This window comes from Dysidea avara, chromosome 10 (assembly GCF_963678975.1).
Source record: "Dysidea avara chromosome 10, odDysAvar1.4, whole genome shotgun sequence".
Taxonomy (NCBI): Eukaryota; Metazoa; Porifera; class Demospongiae; order Dictyoceratida; family Dysideidae; genus Dysidea; species Dysidea avara.
Genome location: NC_089281.1, coordinates 14,140,170 through 14,162,898, shown reverse-complemented (window position 1 = coordinate 14,162,898; position 22,729 = coordinate 14,140,170). Strand labels below are relative to the sequence as shown.

The window sequence follows — 22,729 nt, the reverse complement described above, 5'->3', positions numbered from 1 at the left end:
ACTTTGGCATTGAACAACCAATGTAGGGATTTTCCCACCGGGCTATGCTGTCTTGTTTCACTACTTTGCACTGCTACTTCATTTTAAATTTTTTAATATCAAACGGTACGGTCGTACCATTTAAGTAGGGATCGTGGTGAATGTTTAGCGCACCGCCCAAAATTCTGCCTTTAAAAATCATCCTACAGACATTTTACGTGACAAAAATCACCTTTATGGAATAGTACTAGTCCATATAATACATAAAACAGCATTAAATACAACAAAACACTTACAGGTGGCCGGATATAAATTTTTTTTAAATTGCCAAAAACTTCAATTTTAGTCTCACTACCTCACTCACTGCCTCACTCACTGCCTGACCACAGTCGCAAGCCTAGAGCCCAAACGAAGCAGCACACGGTCACCATTTTATGCCACAACAACAAACTCACCAGTGGGATGTGCCTTTTGGGGTTCTGATGAGTGTACGCCCTGTGTGCCTTGTCTTTCCTTTTATCTTTAATCAGGTTGGTTGTCTTCTTCTTCAAGCATCGAAACCTTACCGAGGCGTTAATTTTCCGTATCAGCACTTTTCTGCAGACACCACAAAATCATTTCAGAAAGCACTTATGCTGCTGAAAGAGTGGGGCACTTATAATTTCAAGTGTTGCATGTGAAGCCATAGAGGCTGCTGATTTGTCACTTCAACTTTTGCCAATGCCTGGACTGCAATTGACGAAGAGATTTGAGACGGACTGATACTCAACGGCTTGTTCCTCTGAACACACTGACTCAGCCACTCAGAACCAGATGGTGAGATCAGCGAGTCAGTAATTCATGTGATTGGATAGTACTCGAGTGGAAATTGTATTACTTCATCCTGTTAGTTGAGACTACGCTCCAGACAACTGAAAGGGCCTGTTCGTTTGAACAACTTCTGGCCAGGGTGAATAGAACGCGGACCATCGTACTGAGACAGGTCATAGATCTGAGGGCCACTGCTACTACGATCAAAGGTAAGCTATGCACGCTACTACGGGCCTATGTGCTTCAAATTTTGGCACGGTACGTACTTTAATAAGCTGTAACTAGCTAGCTGTGCTACAACAGAAGCTAAACAAACTAGTATTTTAAAAATTGTTAATTTTAAAATGAAGTAAGGATCTATGTAATAAAAAGTAGTGAAACAAGAGATGAATGATGGTATTACAGCATAGCTTGATGGGAAAGTCCCTACTTGGCACATTAGCTATAATTTTGCTCAATGCCAAGTAGGGACTTTCCCATCAAGCTATGCTGTAATACCATCATCTCTTGTTTCACTACTTTTTATTGCATAGATCCCTACTTCATTTTTAGATTAACAATTTTTAAAATACTAGTACTTGTTAGTATTGTGCGCAAGTAGCATAGCAATTTAGTTGAGCAGGTATTATTTGCTAATCAGTTTTGAATTCTGAGCAGAAGGTAGTTGTTAGCCACGTCACTGACTTTTTATATTAAAAAGATCCATTTACTACTTGGAAGTCAAACTTTTCTCTCTTGGCACAATCTCCATTATATGACTGCCATTCTTCTTATCATGGCATTCAAATCAAGAGCAAAATTAAATGGTTAACTTGCAGTGGGCAGCAAGTTTGTCACTTTCTTCTGGTAGAAAATATATGTCTTAAACTCAGGGAATTTTTCCTGCAACATTTTGTAGGTTTGTTTGTATGTTTGGTTTTGTTAGTCGGGTTCCTATGGCAGCACAACCTGTGTGGCTTTTTGACGACAGCAAAAATTTTTCTCTGGAGCACATTGCCATAAGTCAAGTACAGTGTATGGGTAATATTAAAGCTTGTTAGCCATCTGGCTGAGTGATCTCTATGTTTAAATTTGACTGAAAAGGTGCAACTATTGCAAAAAATACCAGAATGGTGATAAATCAGAGGTATAACACACTCACGTGAGCTCATAGGATTTGTATAGAGTAATTAAAAATCAACTTCAGGAAGGTTTCATTGAAAACTAGGTGCCAATCAAAAGCTTTTCTCATGTGTAACTATAATGGTGCGGTGAACCCCACTGAACCCCAGGGCAACCAGAGATGTCATCATGAGATGAAGAACTTACTGCACGAAATGGAAAACAAAACAGCAGCAATAGCACTGGGAATTGCATGTATTCAAGGTCTCCATAATTCCGTAAAGCCAGATTAAGCATCAGTTTAGAAGTCAAAATGCAGTTAACACAAATTTTTTTTGATAACACTTAATGTGTGTCGTACCTCCTCCAAAAATCAGCGAAACCAAGAGTCATACTATAAAGGTTGTATACAATCACTGGACTATAAGAGACGAGTTTCGTAGTTTGTCACATACAGAAGTATTCCAGATCATAGAATAGAATGATCTTTGGTCATTGTAAAACTAACCGGTTACATTAGTTTAATGGTGACGCTACGCAATCAAGTTGACAATACAAAGTAACATAATTACTTGTTTTGTGTCATGGCTACCAATGGAGCACAATAGAGATGCCTGGAGAACCACCCAATTGTTTACTCAACCATTACTATTACAAAAGTGATTGTGGCAAACCTATTAGACTCTATATCTCAAAATTTGGAGCATTTTTCGAGCTCTATGTACATGCAAGATGTCATGGCTAAAAAGCAGCAAGTTTCTTCTACTTCAAAAAAACAACAAAAACTTGACCTTGCTAGTTTAGTTAACATTTTATATTTTTTTGTAAAATTAATTGAGAAGTTCAATGCCAGCATTGATTGAGTTGTAGCTAACTCAATGGCTCGTTAGGGTACAATGATCTCATGATCAGTGACTCGTTTGTGTCTCAAGAGGACAGCTCTCAGAAAAAAAGCTTCAGTGATCTCACATCAGGGACGGATCCAGTAAGGGGGGGGGGGGGGGGGGGGGCGTACACAGGTAGAAGTCACTCCACAGTGTGCAAAGCCACAAAATGCAAAGTATGAGCTTTCTAGGGGGGTCTAGGAACATACACCCCCAGGAAATTTTGAAAATTTAACATTCTGAGATTGAATTTGGTGGCAATTTTGACTAAAATTTGTAAATGCTAATGAAAATCGAATGCTGGAAGCATGAATGATATTGAGCTGGTAGTAGCTATAAAGTCTATAAGAAAATTGACCTTTTGAGAATGATTTTGGTGGCAATTTTGACTGAAATTAAGTTGAACAATTTTATTGAATGTTCAAATATTACCAAGCTACAGAACAGAATTAGCATAAGGTCCCCTGCACAAGCATATTTGAACATATAGATACTCCTGGCATGTGGCATGGTGTGCAGCTGCATGATTTTTCATCTCCAGAGAATTTCTAGTCACATTAACTAGGGTGTAGATACAGTCAGTAACTCAATTTAGAATGGGTGTTTTAGCTATTAAAATTATAAACAGTGTTTTATAAATTATTTTACTCTTGACTGTTTTATTAAAGTAAATGACTGTTCTATTAGAGTATCTTGATTTCTAAATGTAGAGGGTGCACCTAGTTCCACTTGTGCTATGATGCCTATATATGGTAACAGTTTGCTAGAGACAGATTATATTATACACAGTCATCAACTACATAAAAATGTTTGAATTATTAGGCCACTATTTGGTGATTTTCTGTTTTTCATCAGAAAATTCTAAATATAGAGTGCAGGCAGGCAGGTCATTACCATTAGGCCACCAATTGTAGATTCTTTGTTTCCTGTCACCTGCCCACATGGTAATTTAAGAGCCGCATACAAATTTATTATTGCATTTGATAGTCAGCCATGTGACCTAAATATTAATACTGGCAGGGAGTTCACTTGTGTGGTCATGTCATTGGGATGAAGACCAGGTTACTGAATAGGTGGACTAGTTTCTGATGTTATTTAGTGCATGGCATCTGGCCTAATACTAACAATGAATCTCTTCAAGTAGCCATTGGGATACATCAACACGAGTCCCGTTCTCAATCTGTAATTAATGTGTGAAACATTCGCAAAATTCATACTGTTGAAGTTGATGGTAGAGTCAGGCTAGTAAGTACAATACTACATATATGTAGCTAGCACGTGTCACCACAAGCATGGCAAACCCAGCAGCTCTAGTTATACATAAATGCCTTTCTGGCTGCTTAGGAAACACTGCAACACTTAAGTCTAACCTTCTAGAGGTTTGAATCTTAGTGAAATCTTTCAAATTACAATAATCAGCTCACCTGAATTTAAGAGAAAAAACAATTTGGACTCCCTTTAATATCCCTGATATTAAATAATAAATAATAGCCACTCACCCACATGGTATTTTTTGTCTGACTAGGATGGGAAACAAGTAATTTACAATTGTTGGCCTTACCCATTATCCCTAGTAGCTACTTGCCACAATATAGCTAGCTAGACTTATTTTCATACCTCTGTACTCTCCAGGGCCTGATACTCTCTACATAATAGGCAATTTGCTAATTCAAAATAGCTAGTTAGGCAACTATCCTCTTTAGATGTAACTACATATTATGGTTGTCCTTCGTCACGTGCTCAGTTGCACTTGAGGCTGGATCAACTTCTTATTTGTAAACTTCACTGTACCAATCTTCACATTCTCTTGGGTACAATGCATGAAATAGCTACTGTATGAGTGCAGCAATCCTGAAAACTGAACTGCACATCCTCATGATCAATAAGATGAAATAATGGTTAAATCTTTAATAATGGGGAAATACGTGCGGCAGTAAAAATACATGTGGGCGCTGATGAAAAACAGAAAATCATTAAACAGTGGCCCTAGCTATGTTCAATGAGCAACACTATAAAAAATTTCTGAAGGGGTGGGGGGGCACTGGCCCCCCTACTCCCCATCCCTGGATCCACCCTTAGGCCACTCCAAATAAATTCTGTTTCCCATCCTGGACTCAGGCATATTTGCACTCGTATTTGCATGTGGGTGGGCGGGTGGTCCATTTCCATTATAGTATTGGCAGCTTTTCAAGCCATTAGGCCACTCCAAATAAATTCTCTGTTTCCCGTCCTGGACTCAGGCATATTTCCATTTATTTCATTATACGATTGGCTAGCTTTTCAAGCCATTATTTGCCTGGCACTGCCAAAAAGGCTGCATAAAAGCATGCTTAAGCTTGTTCCTTCCTTTGTAAGTTGCAAAAATAACACAAACGTGAAGTTTGTGCTGACTTGATTGTACTGCTGACACGTGTCGAGTCTGAGCTGACACTGTTTCAATATAGCTTTTACTGAGCCTATCAGTATGCAAGAATAACCAGAAAATAATAGAAGAATACGGAATAATGGAATATTTAGGGCTGGCAGTAACCAGATGCAGGCGGTGGACGGGAAACAGAGAATTTATTTGGAGTGGCTTTATTTGCCTGCGGCAATTGGAAAAACCATAAAAAGCTGCATAACAGCATACTAAAGCTTGTTCTTTCCTTTTTTAAGTTGCAAAATAGCACAAACGTGAAATCTGTGCCAAACTGCTGACACGTAAGCCGACAGTTTCAAGGTAGGTCTGTCAGTATACAAGAATAACCGGAAAATAATGGAATAATTCTAGAGCTGACAGTAACCAAATGTGGGTGGTACCACAAAACAGAGAATTTATTTGGAGTGGACTTATACCTGAACAGCTGACTCTGAGTGGTCTGTTTTGCTCTAGATTCCTCAGTCACCGTGGCCATAGGTGAGTAGGTCTCCTGTCTGTCTGTCTGTGCCTGAGAAAACAAATCTGCATGAAAAAGGACGAACAAATAGGAATCATTTCAGCTGGATACGACGCTAAGCTTACTTACCGTGACACTGTCAGCGACCGTACGACCCGAGGTACGACCACTTCAGCAAGCATGCTGGACAAAAGTGAACGCTTAATTTGATCCGGACACTATCGTATTTCATATGATTTTGTTGTGGGGCTCGCGCTCAGGTTCTATAGAGACAGAATCCGTACTAGTGTACGTAGCCCATCCAATCCTTTTGTGTAGGCGAAAATTCCCGAGGAAAATTCCAGTCCAGTTCCAGTGGACACTCATCGAGCTCCATAGAAGGGGTGGCCGCGCCAGAAGTCGTGGTTCTTTGCAACCCGTTTGCAATAATGTCGACACTTCGTACTCAACTAAGTGTCGAGCACAAGTGCGACCATCTGTTTAAAGTGTTGATATGTGGAGACAGTGCCGTTGGAAAGACTTCGATATTAACTAGACTCGTGTCCAACAAGTTTCGTGTAGCACACATTCGTACACTGGGTGAGTTTTCAACTATGCAGTGTGGGTACTAGCTACTCAGTTCGTTACAGGAGTCGACTTTATGATGAAATACATCACCGTACAAGGACAAAGGGTACAACTAAAAATCTGGTAAGATATCAGAATACATGGTGCCCTGAATATATCGCACATAGCGGGTTCCCATGCATAGACGAAAGCTCGGACTAAAGTTAATCATTATTTTTGTGTTTCCCCTACAAAGTTTTCCCTTATATGGTATTTTACACTAGCACTGTATTGTGCATTCAAGCCGTTTATGTAGACTAGGAATAACTAGCTAGCTAGTGCCTTGCGATGCTACACCACCTTCACCACAACATCCGCCCATATTTGTGTTATGTGAAATTCTAGCATATCTGATCACAGTAGCTAGCTATATACTAAAATGTTACTATTCTTCCATTTTTGGTGAATGTCAACCATGTGATCATGACAGACTATATAACTTATGATGATAGTTATACTGTGTAGGAATTTTACAGGCAGGTGATAATCTCCCTTGTTTAATTATTATTATTTTATTAATGCTTTACAGTGACCAGCACTGAAGGTCTGACAGCAACATGTGTTGCAGCCTTATAGGATTACCTAACCTAATAATGATTGCAGGGGCTGAGACTTATAGCTAATAAGGTGAAACAGAAAAGGGGCTAAAGTAAGGAAAAAAATCCATACAGCCCCAGGATTTAAGTATTTCTTATTGTAATCATTCCTACTGTACAAGTTGTAAAATTCCTCAGCAATTAACGTTACACTTGTAACGTATTCCATCACTTCTATAACACCACAGTAAAGGAAAGAACAGCACCAGGAATATGAGCCTATAATAGTACAACAAAGCATGCCCCCATTTTGGCCTGTTACATTTATAGAGAACAATACATGAAACTCGCCTATATAATCTGTCCACTTTTTTTACTGTTGGAGCCATGCATGGTGCAATAAATTTCCTTGCATGATTATGTCATAAATCTTTAGGGAGAGTACAAAAAGCACAGATAACAATATTTAGCCACAGTGATAGATAATACACAAAGCTGTTAATTCTCTGCAATGAATCAGCACCTTTCGCTGCAAGTGAAATAACTGGGGCACAAAGGAGGACAATTGTAAGTCCATGATGTATTCATTGTAGCTGCTGTGGTTGACAGAAAAGCATATTTTAGGGGCCAAGTCATGTCAAATATGTAGTGAAGAAAATCAAGCCTTGTAGCGTTAGCCATTATTTAGTAAGCCCCACATTGGCAGTGTTCACTTCAACCACTATAATTATTACAAGTATAAGGAAAAATTAGGAATTTTATGTTCGATTAGAAATCATAGAAATAGACTGAATTAGGGATTAAATGTTCACTAGTATATCTGCAGGTGTAGGCAACCTCCCTTGTTTCCCTACTTTTTTTTCTGTGATCCCTAATCAAACTTAACTTGAAATTCTTAAATTTTCTTTGTTCACTTTTTTTTGTAACATTATTATTATTGGTGAGTCTGCACATACCCAGTTGGCTAAATGCAGTACTGCTTAGTATCTGCATGGCTCACATGCTTCACATCATTTTGGTATACTTACATAAGGTTCGTGTACTCTAAATGTGACATCATCATACATGCTTTAGGGTGTAGTGTTGCACCGATAACCAAATTAGCTGATTATTCCGATAACCGAAATTGGCCAATACTGATAACTGATCCGATATACATTAATATCACCAACACTTATCCTCATCATTATTAAATGACACATATTAGTGACAATATACAGCTCATTCTAGGCCACAATGTAGATGTGTACCACAAGCAAAAGCTGCTCATGCATGTTTACCAGGTTTAAAATTTGAGACAAGTGTTGGTATGTACTACATAGACACCTAAAACCTCAGTTTACTTTGGGCATGGCCTATACCATACAGCTTACTATGGGCATGGCTTGTATAGTCACCACTAAACCATTAGCTCATAATGTCAATTAACGTATGTCTAGCCTCCCCCACATCATTGTACTAAACAGCACAGTGGAGATCAACAGTGGCTTTACAGCGGGAGTGTATAAACAGTGGAATGGACTACTGGAATGGTGGAATACCAGAATGGTGGAATGGAATTTTTTAAAAGTTCAATACTGTCATTTTGTACATCCAAATAAGTACAACTCCTCCTCTTAAGTAAGCAAATAAATAGGATTCCCCACTGAAGTCAGCTCCTTTAGCATACTTTTCCCCACCGCAACACTTGTATGACTTATAACTCAATACTTTACTACTTGTCTGAAACTAACTGTCTTAATGAAGGTTAAGTTCAGTGTGCAGCATGGCACTGCCACAATGAACTTTGGCTTAAATTTTGTTTTCTGACACAATTGTGGGAAAGGCTCATTGTAAACGCTTACAAGATAGTCCCGTTTACTTTACCCAAAGATTTTCGCTTAGGCTCCTAGGTTAGTGGTAAACACCTTGCACAGGCTCTGCCTTCTGTTTTGTTTTCGCTCTCCAGTGCCTAACTGGTAAAGTTGATAATAAATAAATGAATACTTCATTATACATTGAGTGTACTTTTACAATGCATACATGTACTAATCAGCTGGCTAGCTAACTTTTTATCATTTGAGAACAAGGGGTCTTCTTGGTATTCCCAATAAACTGCTATTGTGTATGTTCATAACTGACTTTACAGTACATTACATTGGTAAACTTTGTCTGTGGTGAGGTGAATTATGCTAAATGAGCTGACTTTAAAGGGAAGCCTATTTATTTGCTTACATAAGGGGAGGAGTTGTACTTATTTGGATGTAAAAACTGATATTGAACTTTAAAAAATTCCATTCCACCATTCCAGTATTCCACCATTCCAGTAGTCCATTCCACTGTTTATACACTCCCCTTTACAGCTGATTAATCAGCTAGTCGGGCTTTGACTTAATCAAAACAATATCGATTATTGAACAGATTATCAGTAGGGTGTTAACTTGGTCTCATTATAGTAAATTTAGTTAATACCGAAAAGGTCCTACACGAAGGACAGGTACCAATGTTAGTCCTCTTATAAGTGTGAATTACATCTATCCTAACAATCAATTCAGTTACATAATTATATGTCAATTTCAAGTGATGACTTCTGAAAGTCAGAGCAATGCACGCACCCACCCCCCCACCCCACACACACACACACACACACACACACACACACACACACACACACACACACACACACACACACACACACACACCAGGCCCGTACCCAGGGGGGGGGTTCGGTAGGTTCGGATGAACCGCCCTCTTTACAGAGAGGTTCACTTTTAAATACTACTCACCTTAGTTTAGTTGTGCCACAGGGATCGATAGTTACTCCATATGAGTACATGGGGTAAATCCCACAATTACGAAAGATCCTGCAAGATTGCAATTGATTGTGGGTTTCATTTCTTGTGTGGTTTTGAGGAATTGATTGTGGTCTTTCGTGTAAATCTCGAGGTAAATCTGGTAATGGGAAGGGAAAAGCAGTTAGCTCGGGAAAGGAAACGCTCAGCTGCATCATGCCAGCGATTGGATAGCTTTTTTTAAAAAGCAGAAGGAGTCTGAGAGCGTAGGTAGAGCGTTGGATAGTCACACAGTAGCTGTGGTCGTCGATAGTGGACAGCCTGGAAGCTCACATGAAAGTGCTGAATGCGTCCTAATATCACCCAATCAGGCAAATGAAACTTCAGGTAATGCTCAGTGGCGGATCTAGGAATTTATAAAGGGGGTTTCCAGTTTAGAAGGTGGAGATATATATTGACATGAGATACGCAAACGTTTGCACTACATCGTCTGGTTTGGTAAGGTGAGACCAAAAAAAAAAAAAGAAAAAAAAAAAAAAAAAAAAAAAAAGTCACAGCCTAGTAATAGTACATAAAATATATTAAAAACTTCCTACACACTACTTTAGTAGCTACTGTGACTGCTCTAATTACAGTATCTCGATCGAGACGCACGCCGCGATAATTAAAACATTTAATTGTTACGCAATCATTTTTCAAAGGGGGTTTCCGTGGAAACCAATGAAACCCCCCTGGATCCGCCACTGATGCTAGTTAAAGCTAGTGGGGGGTCCTTTACGTAGAACATACGTAATTGCATGCTTAGTTGTACCAGCTTACCACTGTTATACTAAGTGGCCACCTCATGTAGTTAATGTAGCTTACTAGCTATTCCCTGCAAGTTTAAGTGGAATATACCCTGTAGCTCTTGCTATAGCTTATAAGCAAAAAGTGTGGATCTGACTGTCCACTCATAAATTAATGCGTATTTCAATCTGTAGCTATCATTATGCTTGTAAATGTAGATGATGTGTTGACTGAAACTGTGATTGCCAGTGAGTCGGATCAAATTTCATCCACTGAGATCCCTGATACTGAGGCTACACACTCAACTACTTTGCAAGAATCAGCAATGTCTACTCAACAAATATTGGATATTGGTGAGATTTATGCAGGTTCTGCATCACCTACTGAGTTCACCAGAGCTATGCAATCTTTTACTGCTGCTCAGAAATATGCATTGTTAACAAAGCACAGAGTGCCATCAAAAAATCATGTGTTTCCTTCCCAGCATCTGGGTGGATGTAATCGTAGTTTTAGGTATGCATGGCTGGAGGAAAATCCTTGGTTGGTGTATAGTGAGCATGTTGATGGCATGTTTTGTATTTTCTGTGCTATTTTCTGCAAGGATTCTTCAAAAGGCTACCTTGTAAGTAGGCCCTTTCGAATATGGAATAAAAAGAGTGAGAAAACCAAGGAACATGTTGGTTCAGCTTATCACCATAATTGTATAGAATTAGCTGACAATTTTAGGTACACGGTTGAGCATCCAGATGCAACCATAACAGCACGCCAAGATGCACGTGTAGTTGCCAACATTAAGCAAAACCAATTATTACTAAAATCCTTGGCTAGTGCAGTATTGTTTTGTGGTAGGCAGTGCATAGCTTTACGAGGCGATAATGAGAAAATTGATGCATCTGGGAACCCTGGAAGCGTTGTTAAAGCTTTTGGCCATTCAAGATGCTGTGTTGAGGGATCACTTGCTGGCACCTGCAATGCGGAATGCCACTTATACTTCACCAAAAATTCAAAATGATTTAATTGATGTAATGGCAAAGCAAACTTTAGGTAGTATAATAGATGAAGTAAATGCTTCACCATATTATTCCATCCTGGCTGATGAGGTTACTTCTCACAATATAGAGCACCTGTCTGTTTGTGTTAGGTTTTTAGATCAGCAAAATAACACCAGAGAAGAATTTTTAGCCTTTTTGCCTTTGGAGAGAATCACAGGTGAAGCTATTTCGCAAGATATATTGAAATTTTTGCAAGATAATGACATCCCAGCATCAAATATGAGAGGCCAAGGGTATGATGGTACTAGTAACATGTCTTCAGATGTGGGTGTCCAGGGACAGATTAAAAGGGAAGCACCTTTAGCCACATATGTCCACTGCAATGGTCACTGCCTTAACCTAGTCATCAGTAAAAGCTGTAGCTTGCCTCAAGTAAGGAATGTTTTGGATTGAATGCAAAGTTGCTGTCGTTTTTCCTTGAATAGTCCTAAACGATCTGGATTGCTTGAGGTTATTGTTAAACATAATGTAGTCGATGAGACACATCAAAAGCCTTTGTTAGATCTGTGTATAACTAGGTGGGCTGAGAGGCAAAGTGCCTATCAGCATTTTTACCAAGCTTTTGTATTCATTACAGAGGCTCTGGAAATGATTGGGTTTAAGCGACATTTAGAAAAGTACGGTAACACTTATGCAGATTGGGGGATACTGCATCCCGTAGTGATGCTCAACAATTATTAGCCAGCATTACCAATTTTGAATTTATAATAGTGTTTCTTACTGTCTATCAGTACCTGTCACATTTGGCTGGCATTACAGTCAAATTGCAGAAACAAGCACTGGATATTCTAGAAGCACACCAGCAGATAGCTGAAATTTCAAGAGTCTACAAACTTGAGTGACAAAATGTTGACTCTGGCTTTGCAAAAAATTTTGAGCATGCTTGTAGAATCACAAATAAAGTTGGTAGCACAGTTGAAATGCCTCAAATTGCTTCAAGACAACAGCATCACAGTAATGCTCCAGCCATTTCTCCCTGTGAATATTTCCAGAGGAATGTTGTGATCCCGCTTCTTGATCGCATCATCATGTTTATAGACCAACAATTCTCTGGTTCATCTATCACTGCTGTTAAACTATTAGGTCTTGTTCCATCCATTTTATGCTCTTCAAAGCCTATAGATTTGGGTGCATGTGTAAACCAATATAGTTCAGATCTTCCATCTCCTGAATTGTTTGAAATGGAGATCCAACGATGGAAGAACCAGTACATGCCGAAACAATGTAAGGAGAGGCCATCATCAGCTGCAGATGCAATTAAAGAATGTGATAAAGACATGTTTCCAAACATTTACATTCTATTGCAGATTGCCTGCACAGTGCCGGTCACATCTTGTGAGTGTGAAAGAAGTACCAGTGGGTTAAGACGATTAAATAATTTTATGAGAGCCTCAATGGGGAAAGATCGCCTTTCAAATCTTGCTCTTCTTCATATTCACTATGACTTTTGTATAGATCTTGATAAGGTAGTAGATAGCTTTGCCAAACTTCACCCACGCAGACTTGAATTTGAGTGTATTCTATAATAGCTAAATGGACAGAAATGTTATCATAAATAAGGACTCGTATGATTTTTGTACAATCAATTTGGTAGATATATGCACTACATGTAAACTAACCTACTGCACATTATACAACTCATTGTGTGTACATAATGTGAATGAAGACAATTAAATGATAGTTTGTTGCATTTAGTTTTTTATGCATAAAATTGTCACCAGATTCAATCTTTTGACACCTAATTTTCTGGGGGGGCATGCCCTCAGACTAGGGTTCCACCGATACAGAAAAATAACTACCGATCCGATACCGATACCTAGAAGCAAATTTTCACCGATACAGATACCGATAATTGCTATACAATTTACAATCATCTCAAGCTGGCTATGTGTGACTGTTCTAGTAGAATATATTATTGTGCAGTGACTGTTCTATTAGAGTATTTCGATCTTTTTCATGCAAACATAGTAAGTAGCAGTTGCTTGCTGTTTAGCAAAGCAATTCCTGCACCTTTTATGCTAGAATAATACTCAACACTATTTCCAACTTGTTATACCTCACGTTTTGCTAGCATAGGATTTATGATGATAGTTATGGTTATGACGATTGGCGCGAGTGGCTATTAATCGGTATCGGAATACCTGAATAACCGATACCGATCGATACGAAAAGCCCAATATCGGCTCCGATACGATACCGATCCGATTATCGGTGGAACACTACCTCAGACCCCCCTAGAAATGGCATGCTTCGCATGCCAAAGCAGCTAACCTAACAAGTTAGCTAATGTATATATTAAAAGGGTCCACATTTCCCTGAAAAGAACCCCCCAACCAAACCCCTGGTTACGGGCCTGCACACACACACACACACACACACACACACACACACACACACACACACACACACACACACACACACACACACACACACACACACACACACACACACACACACACACACTAGCTCATTGGAGTCATTGGTGTGTATATTAAATGTGAGGCCAGTTAGGAGAGATGAGCATCTGGGGACTGCACCCCCTGAACCCTGCTACTATGATCACCTACCATGTCAAAGAAAATTCCCCTTGAGAAAATCCTGGTTACAGCCCTTACAAACGTGTAGTTGTGCTGAGCTGGCAGCTATGATCCTAAATGTTTGTGTCAAGTATTCAAATAGCAGGCTATTGTTCTCTTCTTGACCTGTTGCACTTAAGCCTCTCTTCTCTAGCCCCTCTTCACTGACTCCATGTTACTTGTGAGCCACTGTTAAACCAACATGTTAGTTATGCAGGTATTTTAACGATGCAATGACTTTAAAATACTTGTAAAATCGCTTAATTGTTACACACTTTCTCCTAAGTTAAAAAATTGAAGTGACAAAATTCCTATACAACATTGTATTTAAACATCAACACCATTTACATGTAATCTGCTATACAATACCAACCCAAGTATATGAAGTAATAGGACATGAGAAGCAATTGCACGCACTACTCACAAGTGCAAACTATCTGCATGATACCAGTAGTACACGTACAAATTACGCAGTAGTACTGACCCATCATACAGGCTTCACTATTTACTTCACCTATGAACAAAGCTTGTGCTATGATTGCACACCATGTACCATGAAGCCACCTAACTTCAAAGGCAAATTTCAGGGTACATATCTTATAATCCCTGGCTGGCCATGGTACATTTAAGTTAAACCATGGCTGGTTATGGTACATTTTAAATGTACCATGGCCTGGATGTGGGAGCAGTACCGCCAATTTCTTTATATAAAAACTCTCAAGCCGAAATCAATTGTGGGAATTTATTATTGGTCACATGGTGAAACCATGCATCCAATTTTGCATCCTACAGCACTCAGATGGAAGCGATTTGTCACCCTTGCCATCCTATGAGTTGAGAAACATTGGTTTAAGGTGAGAACTAGTGCTATAGCATATTCACAAGTGATTCGCCGCATTTTAAAATATGGACCATGCCCACTTTTCAAGTAACACAAGATAAACATTCTACAGCAAAGCTTACCCTTATAGATGTTTAGTAAATGTTGTAAACAGTCTGTAAAACGATGCAACGACTTTAAAATACTTGTAAAAATGCTTAATTGAACCTTTCTGGCTTATTTTTCTTTGTCTTTTTGCACACTTACAAAAGCTGCCATAAAATGGCAAATGCATGATATGATTGCCTTTTATGGCATACATAAGCAGGGTTTAATGGCAAATCTTGCACCAATTTTTGTTTGAATACGATAACCATTTGCAGAGTTATTAACGATTTCACAAAAGAACACTGTTATATTGTCCTGCCTATGGGGTAAACCACTTATGGGAAGAAGTTGAAAATTGGTACGTGGACAGGTTGACTATCAAACTTCAAACCTTTGGTAGTTTGGAAGAAATTGAGCTAACTGATTACTACGAAAATACAGCACAAACACCAACAATGTATAACAGTATTAATATTAAAAAAATGATTGCTTGCCACGCAAACTACTTATCCTTATTGAGGTACAACACATTAACACAATGAACAGTTAGTATAGTCACTGAATGATGCAATCACGAGGATGTATCTTCATCTCCATTGAGAGGATATATCCAGAAAGATTTATACCATCCATTTCAGCTCTAAAACCTACCTGGTTCTAGTGTATGCATTGAAATATTTTCCTATACAAATGTATGCATTGTGGTCTGTATTAAGTGGCCACCTGCGTGTCTAACAGGTATATATAGCTGGCCAGCCAAGAATTCACCCATGAATAGCTGTATATGTATATAACTTTCTATATAGCGCTTGCTGTCTCATAACAAACAGTAAGTGGCTTGACCAATGAATACCGTCTGGGTGTTCATTGCTTTCATAAGGCTTCATCGGTGTTGTGTATGCTATCACATTATAATTACTGTGGTTGACTGCCAGTTCCTGTCATTTGCAAAGAGTTACCTATGTTACAAGCGTCAATACAATATAGTGATGTGCAATATTATGATTTTGGTTTCGGTACGATATCGATATGATAATTGGTAAAATATTGAAATTTCGATACTTTTTTCGGGTATTTGATTAATTGCGTGGGGTAAATGTTTATAATTAGTAGCTATGCTTTATAGAATTTGTGATGAAGGTAATAACAAGCCTTGGAAACTGGTAGACACTTTTTAAAATGGCAGAACTGAGCTTCATTTCTACCGTGATTGCACAATCACACACCAAAAGTTGTAAATTACCAAAATATTACTCAATTAAATATATTGAAAATTGTAGCAAAATAATGACTATACGATAAATATTGATATCAGTTATAAAAATATGAGATTTGATATGATATCGGTATTGAAAAAAATATTGCAATGTCGATAATTTTTCAGTATATTGCACATCACTAATACAATAATGAACTAGTTGCTGGTTTTTCAATATACTATTGTCAAATTGTGGAGTAAATTATACGAAAGCCAATTTTTAATACTTGCCTCCACCCAGTAGTGGTGATTTAAAAAAAATTCATTTCATATCTTTATGTGACATGGGTAAAATTAACGTATGAACTAACCTGATAAGAAAAGTAGCTCCCCAAAAATGGTAAATGATTAGGTAAATAGTGTCCAGCAGCAAATCCAGTGCCATTGCATCAACCATAAAGAGTATTCACTCTGAAGTGCTAAACTTGGAGCTTGTGGTACATGCATCCCAGAGTTCCTATTTGTTGTAAAGGGTACGATGCAATGGCTTGCTTGTTTCGGGCCCTGCAAATTTCATGGTGAAACCATACAGAAACTGTACTAAGCCTCCTTAAAAGTATGCAATGGCCATTAGCAACATTCATAACAAGCTCACCTTTCCATTTCTGTACTTATAATTATAAGGTTTGGCACGAGCCTGATGTTTTTTAATGGCCATAACCACTAAAATGCTACTGACCACCTTATGCAGGTTTTTCTCTAAAACAGCTACCTGTACATAAAGGCCACAACTTTCTAGTCTGAAGGTGACCATTATACATAGGTTCCACTGTATAAATGCAGCTTTTCAGGTCCACTCAAATTTTAAGATGTATGAGAGTAGCTTTCAGTGCCTGACTATGGCTATGGCTCTCTCTCTCTCTCTTTTTTGGGCATAGATATACAGTACCCGGTGTTGAACTTATCTGTTTCTTCATACAAATCATTGGTACTGGAAGTAGCAATGTCATCAAATTTATTACACAGAAGACTAGTTCTATTCTTGTGACTACTTCCTAAAAAAAACATTGAGTTGCCGAGTGTTATAGTTTGGTTTCTCCAAAAATGGTGCTTGCACTTCAACCAGTCGCATCAAGAGAGGCACCCACAAACCAGGCCCAGGCACTAATTAATCACCCCTTTTGTGAAGAAGGCTTACTAACAACTAAGCTAAATACTCACATATTGACATCCAACAGAAACGTATTGTGAGTAGCATATTTTACTTGTCCCGACTTGTTTGAGGAGGGTAACAATGATCCGATGAATGCATTTGTATTAGAGTCAATGGGCTCATGTTAAATGACTCCAATCCTAGGGACTTGTCTGTATATCTATGATAACTCATTTGCCAGCCTACCAAACACTGTTTTTAAAATTGGCAATCCCAGAGGGGAAAACCCCTCAAATCCCCCTAGTTATATATAGCCCTATGAATGCTGTACACATGCATCTAATTTGTATGTGGTGCTATCAGGTTTACTGGCATTAGTAAGCAAGTCAGTCAGCAAGTCAGTCAGCCTTTAGAAAATTCTGTGAAATAATATTCTGTAGAAACGTATCGGAAGTGTGTCAGGTTGCTCTGAAGGCATGTGTGGACTTAATTTTATATTTAACCAATTCTGCCAAGTCATTATGAAAGAAAGGCGAGGTTAGTTTTGGGTGATATTTTTGGTAAAAAAGTGTAAGGCTTTATGATACCTTCAATGCACACTACCATACTGTATAATGTGGGTATTCTCTTAAATATATAATATTAGCACTGTTATCAGTGTAGGGAATCTCAAATGTGCCTTCATAATTGCATTTTACATTCCTATACATTTTCTAGTGAGTGATGATGCTATTATATTGTTCCCAAATTGAATGTAGACCAGCTAATCTTTTCTATATATGGTCACTTAAATGTCATTATCAACTAATTAATTGTCGAATTTCAGCCATCTCAAATGAACATCTAGCGCCGACAATTGTGTACAGTGCCACAAACAATGTGATTAACATCGAAACTCCTTTTATATCTGTGTTATATGCTGCAGAATACATCAAAGAAAGTACAACTCACTGAACTCCAAAGAATATGTGATTGTTGGTCTTGTATACAAATACTAGTTCCTATATGGTACCGCCCAAGCACAATGTTGCACTTGCCTACACCTCGAGAGTGCAAGGGATAAAAAATCAACTTGCTGATTAAAGGGCATGGCATCCTTTTCGTGTGTAAGTCTTTATCCTTCAATTTGAGGGATAAAAACTTGCACACGAAATGGGTTCCACGCCTAAGTTTTTAATCCCTTGCACTCTTGAGGCATGGGCGAGTGCGACATTGCACTTGACTAGCAATCTTTTTATTGTAGTGACTACTAGTGATGTGCAATATGTGATATATATATATATATATATATATCAAAATGTCGTCCAAGATATCATGTACACTGTGCTTATGCTAGTCATGTACCATGTTGTATTATATACATCACTGCTACAAGTGTCATCAGTGTAGATACACTATTTACACTAGGTTGTATATCATGACATATATCATATCGTGATATCTTGTGTGCAATAATTGTGATAGGAAAATATCCTATATCGCACGCCACTAGTGGCTACCAAATCACATGACCTCTATGTGTCAAAATAGAAGAGTTTGCAGAAATTGTTACAATTTTATGCCCAAAGTGCATGCAAGCTTGTGGCAATTGTGTACACTTTTGTAATGAAGGGAATATTAATTTTTAGCTGTAATCTTTAACAATCTTGTGCCGTCTTCCTTTACTACAACAGGGATACTGCAGGACAGGAGGAATTTGATGCTATCACTTCACAGTTTTTTAAAAGAGCACAAGGAGTATTACTAGCATACGATGTCACTAACTCGAGAAGTTTTCACAGCGGTCTACCAAAATGGATAAAGAAGCTAAAAGAGGTGAACCTCATCATTACAATTGTGTTCAGTTCTATTCAGCAGTGTGCGAAAAATAGAATATCCCACAATTTGAAGATGCTAAGGTGCCAATAGTATTAATTGGTAACAAGATAGACTTGGAAGATCAACGAGTGATTTCACATAGTGAGGGACTAAAGGTGATTATACTGTAGATTCACATTGAGAAAACTGTTCAAAACTGAAACACAACTTCATTTCCCCTATAGTGATGACTGTGAAGAATAGCAGGCTTGGTTCAAAAATCAATTTGGAGAGGCAGCGTATGAGAGCTTGCTCTTATAGGTTTCACATAGAAAATTTTAAAATGCTATTAAATGGAATTAAGAGCCTGCAAAATAGTTTTAGAAATATTGCTAAGTTTCTTCAAGCTGTTAATTCTGAGTGAAAATTTTAACTTTTTTGAGGTATCAACTCAATGTGAACATGCTATACTATAAGCCATTATCAATTACTTATCGTTCAATTAGTTTGCTCAACAACATGACATGGCCTATTATGAGACCAGCTGTGCTACATCTATCAACATTACAGAAGTATGTTTGTAATTATTAGCTCATAGTGTTTTGTTATGTTCCATTGTGTATGGCTAAAGTTTTATTGTACCAATTATTAAACATTGTCTACTGATTCTGAATAGAGTTGCACGTTATGATACATAGATGGTGGAAATGGGAGTGTGTGGGGGGGGGGGACATCGCCTTTCATTGGTAAGAAAATATCAAGATATTCTAATAGAGCAGTCAATCACTCTAATAGAATAGTCATCTTTTTTAAACTACTTAATTTATTTGCAAAAACATTTAAAATACTCTTTCCAAAATGCAAAATTTTCTTGGGGGTAAACCCCCAGACCCTCCATAAATAACAACCATATCTGTAATGCTTTAAGCTCTCCACTGTGCAACTTTCATCATTGAAGTTGGTCCCCTCCCACTCTTTGGCCTGCTCCACCACCCCTGTGATGACACAGTGGATAGTTATAGTCCACAAGAACAATTTTAATGACTATTTTTCCACAGCAAAACAATTTACATCACAAAACCCAGTCAAACATGAATAACTCTTAGAGTGTAAATGCACAAGATCTGCACATGTTTGGCTTTTGGTGACTCAGAAATAACATAGTATACTTTGTCATTGACTGGGCTTGAAACAGACTCTTAACAGTAAACGTAGTGTGTTATTGAATGTAAAGTGCAAGACTTGATGGCTATGTACATACCTACTGACCCATCATTGATCCAGTGCCAGGTACTCTAGTAGATAAATTTCTGATTCTTTGCTACAACAATAGCCTCTGCCACTACTGGTACACTTGTTCTATATAATAGCTACATTGTAGTGCCAGAAGTTTTTACTGAACTTATTTCTGAAAATGTTATCAAATAGTACAGTAGTATTGTCTAGTAGTGTTCCAAAATGAATGGCAACCCCCAAAATGTTGCCATTAAAATCCATCACAGAAATATCACGTGATGAATAAGAATTTTAGTGCATCTAACATCAAATTCAGCGTTAACAAGAAAGCACTTACAGAAGGCTGAATATTAATTTTTTTAAATTATAAAAACCTGATTTTTGAACTGCCAGACAACTGACAGACGGACCAACCAACCAACTGACGGAGTGACTAAGAAAAGTGTTGATAAATATTAATGCCTTGGTATAGTTTCCTTACATGAAGAAGATGACCATGTAATTGAAGTTAAAGGAAGGGCAAAGCACAGAAAGTAGACACTCTTCAGTACCAGAAAAGGCATATGCTACAAATGAATTTGTTATTGTGGCGTAAAATGGTGACCCACATTGTTTCATTTGGCCTCTAGCCTTGCAACTGTGGTTGGTCAGTCAGTCGGTCGATCAGTTAGTCAGCAGTCAGATAAAGTGTTTAAGAGGGAGTATATACCTGTATATAGCCATGCCTCTTAATGATCTAGTTGCAATCAGCTGCTGTTTTTGCTGTAGAAAACAAGACATGGAAACCATGCCCCTTAATCTATTATGCAATTCACTCTGTGAGAAAATCCTTACTTTGGTATTGAACAGATGGTGGTGACATGCCAAGTAGGGATCAACGCTGTGTTGTAATAGCTACCATCATTCATATATCTTGTTTGACTGCTTATTGCTGGACTACATTTTTAATTTTAGTTTCATTTCAAGAATTGCAAGAAATTGTTCTTATGATCACTACTAATTTCGGATTTCATCAACTGTTTCATTTTAAAAAGCTCTGGAAACCGGTGAAACCCCCATTGAACCATGCCTGCTTGTAACCATACTAGTACTGTGTAGTAGAAATGATGAAGGTTAGTCTAATCCATTGAAACATGGCTATTTTTGGTACACAACACCATTTCCAATCCCTATTAAGAGGCATTTCTCATACTGTTCTTTGTTTGTAGTACTGTGTTATGACAGACTGAAAATGAAGCAGAATGACCGTTTTGCTTTCAGTAGTTAGTAATTATTACTTGTTAGTAATGTATATAGTAGTCACTGCATCGGATAACATTTGTAGTTAGCAGATCAAGGGCATCAGAGTAGGTGTGAGGCCAGATCCTCACCACTTTTTAGCTGAAATTTAACAAAAAAAAACTTTCAAACCAAAATTAATGTGCAAAACTTAGCATTTATTTAATAGCAACAATTGATAGAAGCACTAACCTGTCTTTCACCCAGAACAGCTTTATGTGCTTTGTTTCTCTTTGCAGCTACTTGGAAACATTCCTTACAGTATTAATAAACTTAAATGGTGGTAAGGTTAAAGCATTATACAGAGGTGCCTAGTTTTTGGTCAGTGTATATAGTTTTCCCTAACATTGAACATTTGTTAGGTAACTAGCTACTTGCATGTGCAAAGTTTCCTGGGGGAGCATGCCCCCCTCCCCCCAGACCTAGGACTGACATTTTTACTCTGACGCCCCTGCAGATGGATTTGTATAGTGTTCACAATGCATTTCTTTAATTCCTTACATGATTCACTTGTATGATATTACATTCAGGCTGTTTGTGGTCTTGTGGAGAGAATCATGGAAGAGGTAAATTATACATGTTATCAATGTCAGTGTCCTGTCAGTGTGTGCTACAGGTTTCAGCAACTTCCCAGTCGATGACAGAATCACAATTATCACCCAAGGAAGATGCAGAAAAAAAACACAGTATTGAATTATCCAAATCATGTAGTGACTGCCAGTGTTGTAAATGGAAGTGTAGGTGTCCAAGGAATATGTAGAAAAAAAACACAGTATTGAATTATCCAAATCATGTAGTGACTGCCAGTGTTGTAAATGGAAGTGTAGGTGTTAGTGTATATATAAATCGTGCACATAATCATGCAGTGAATGAATATCTGTTAATGCTCTGGGTTGAGTCCCTGTGTGCAGCCTGAGGGCCATGTTGCACATTTTTATTTTTGTGTTAATAGAGATGGGATGATGTAACACTGCCATATCAAGAGAGTGATACAGGTATTAATACAATTATCAATACATTGATTATGATACATTGCGTATCGCAATATATCGGGTGCATCAACTTGAATATTACATACATAGCCATGTTTGACAGAAATTTCAAAATTATGCAGATATAACCAAATTATATTGAGTTAGCAATTGCCACAGCGTTAGATATT

The 22,729-nt window shown here is 38.0% G+C and overlaps 1 protein-coding gene and 1 pseudogene across 2 annotated transcripts; both read left to right on the top strand.

The window, feature by feature from the left end:
• The first annotated feature begins 5,920 nt into the window (after positions 1–5,920).
• LOC136236240 (ras-related protein Rab-13-like) lies at positions 5,921–22,441 on the top strand. 2 transcript variants are annotated; one of them, XR_010692037.1, is made up of 8 exons: positions 5,921–6,229; positions 6,280–6,340; positions 18,930–19,071; positions 19,128–19,229; positions 19,560–19,625; positions 21,058–21,401; positions 22,098–22,133; positions 22,184–22,286. XR_010692037.1 is itself a non-coding variant. In XM_066026368.1 (7 exons), the coding sequence occupies exons 1-7, from the start codon at positions 6,079–6,081 to the stop codon at positions 22,325–22,327; spliced, it is 702 nt and encodes a 233-aa protein (XP_065882440.1). In that variant the 5' UTR covers positions 5,925–6,078; the 3' UTR covers positions 22,328–22,441. The 2 variants fall into 2 exon arrangements, 1 of the variants encoding a protein (XP_065882440.1); XM_066026368.1 differs by lacking the exon at positions 21,058–21,401 and having other exon boundaries at positions 5,925–6,229; positions 22,184–22,441.
• On the top strand, positions 9,860–13,092 carry LOC136236237 (zinc finger MYM-type protein 1-like; annotated as a pseudogene).
• Positions 22,442–22,729: the final 288 nt, after the last annotated feature.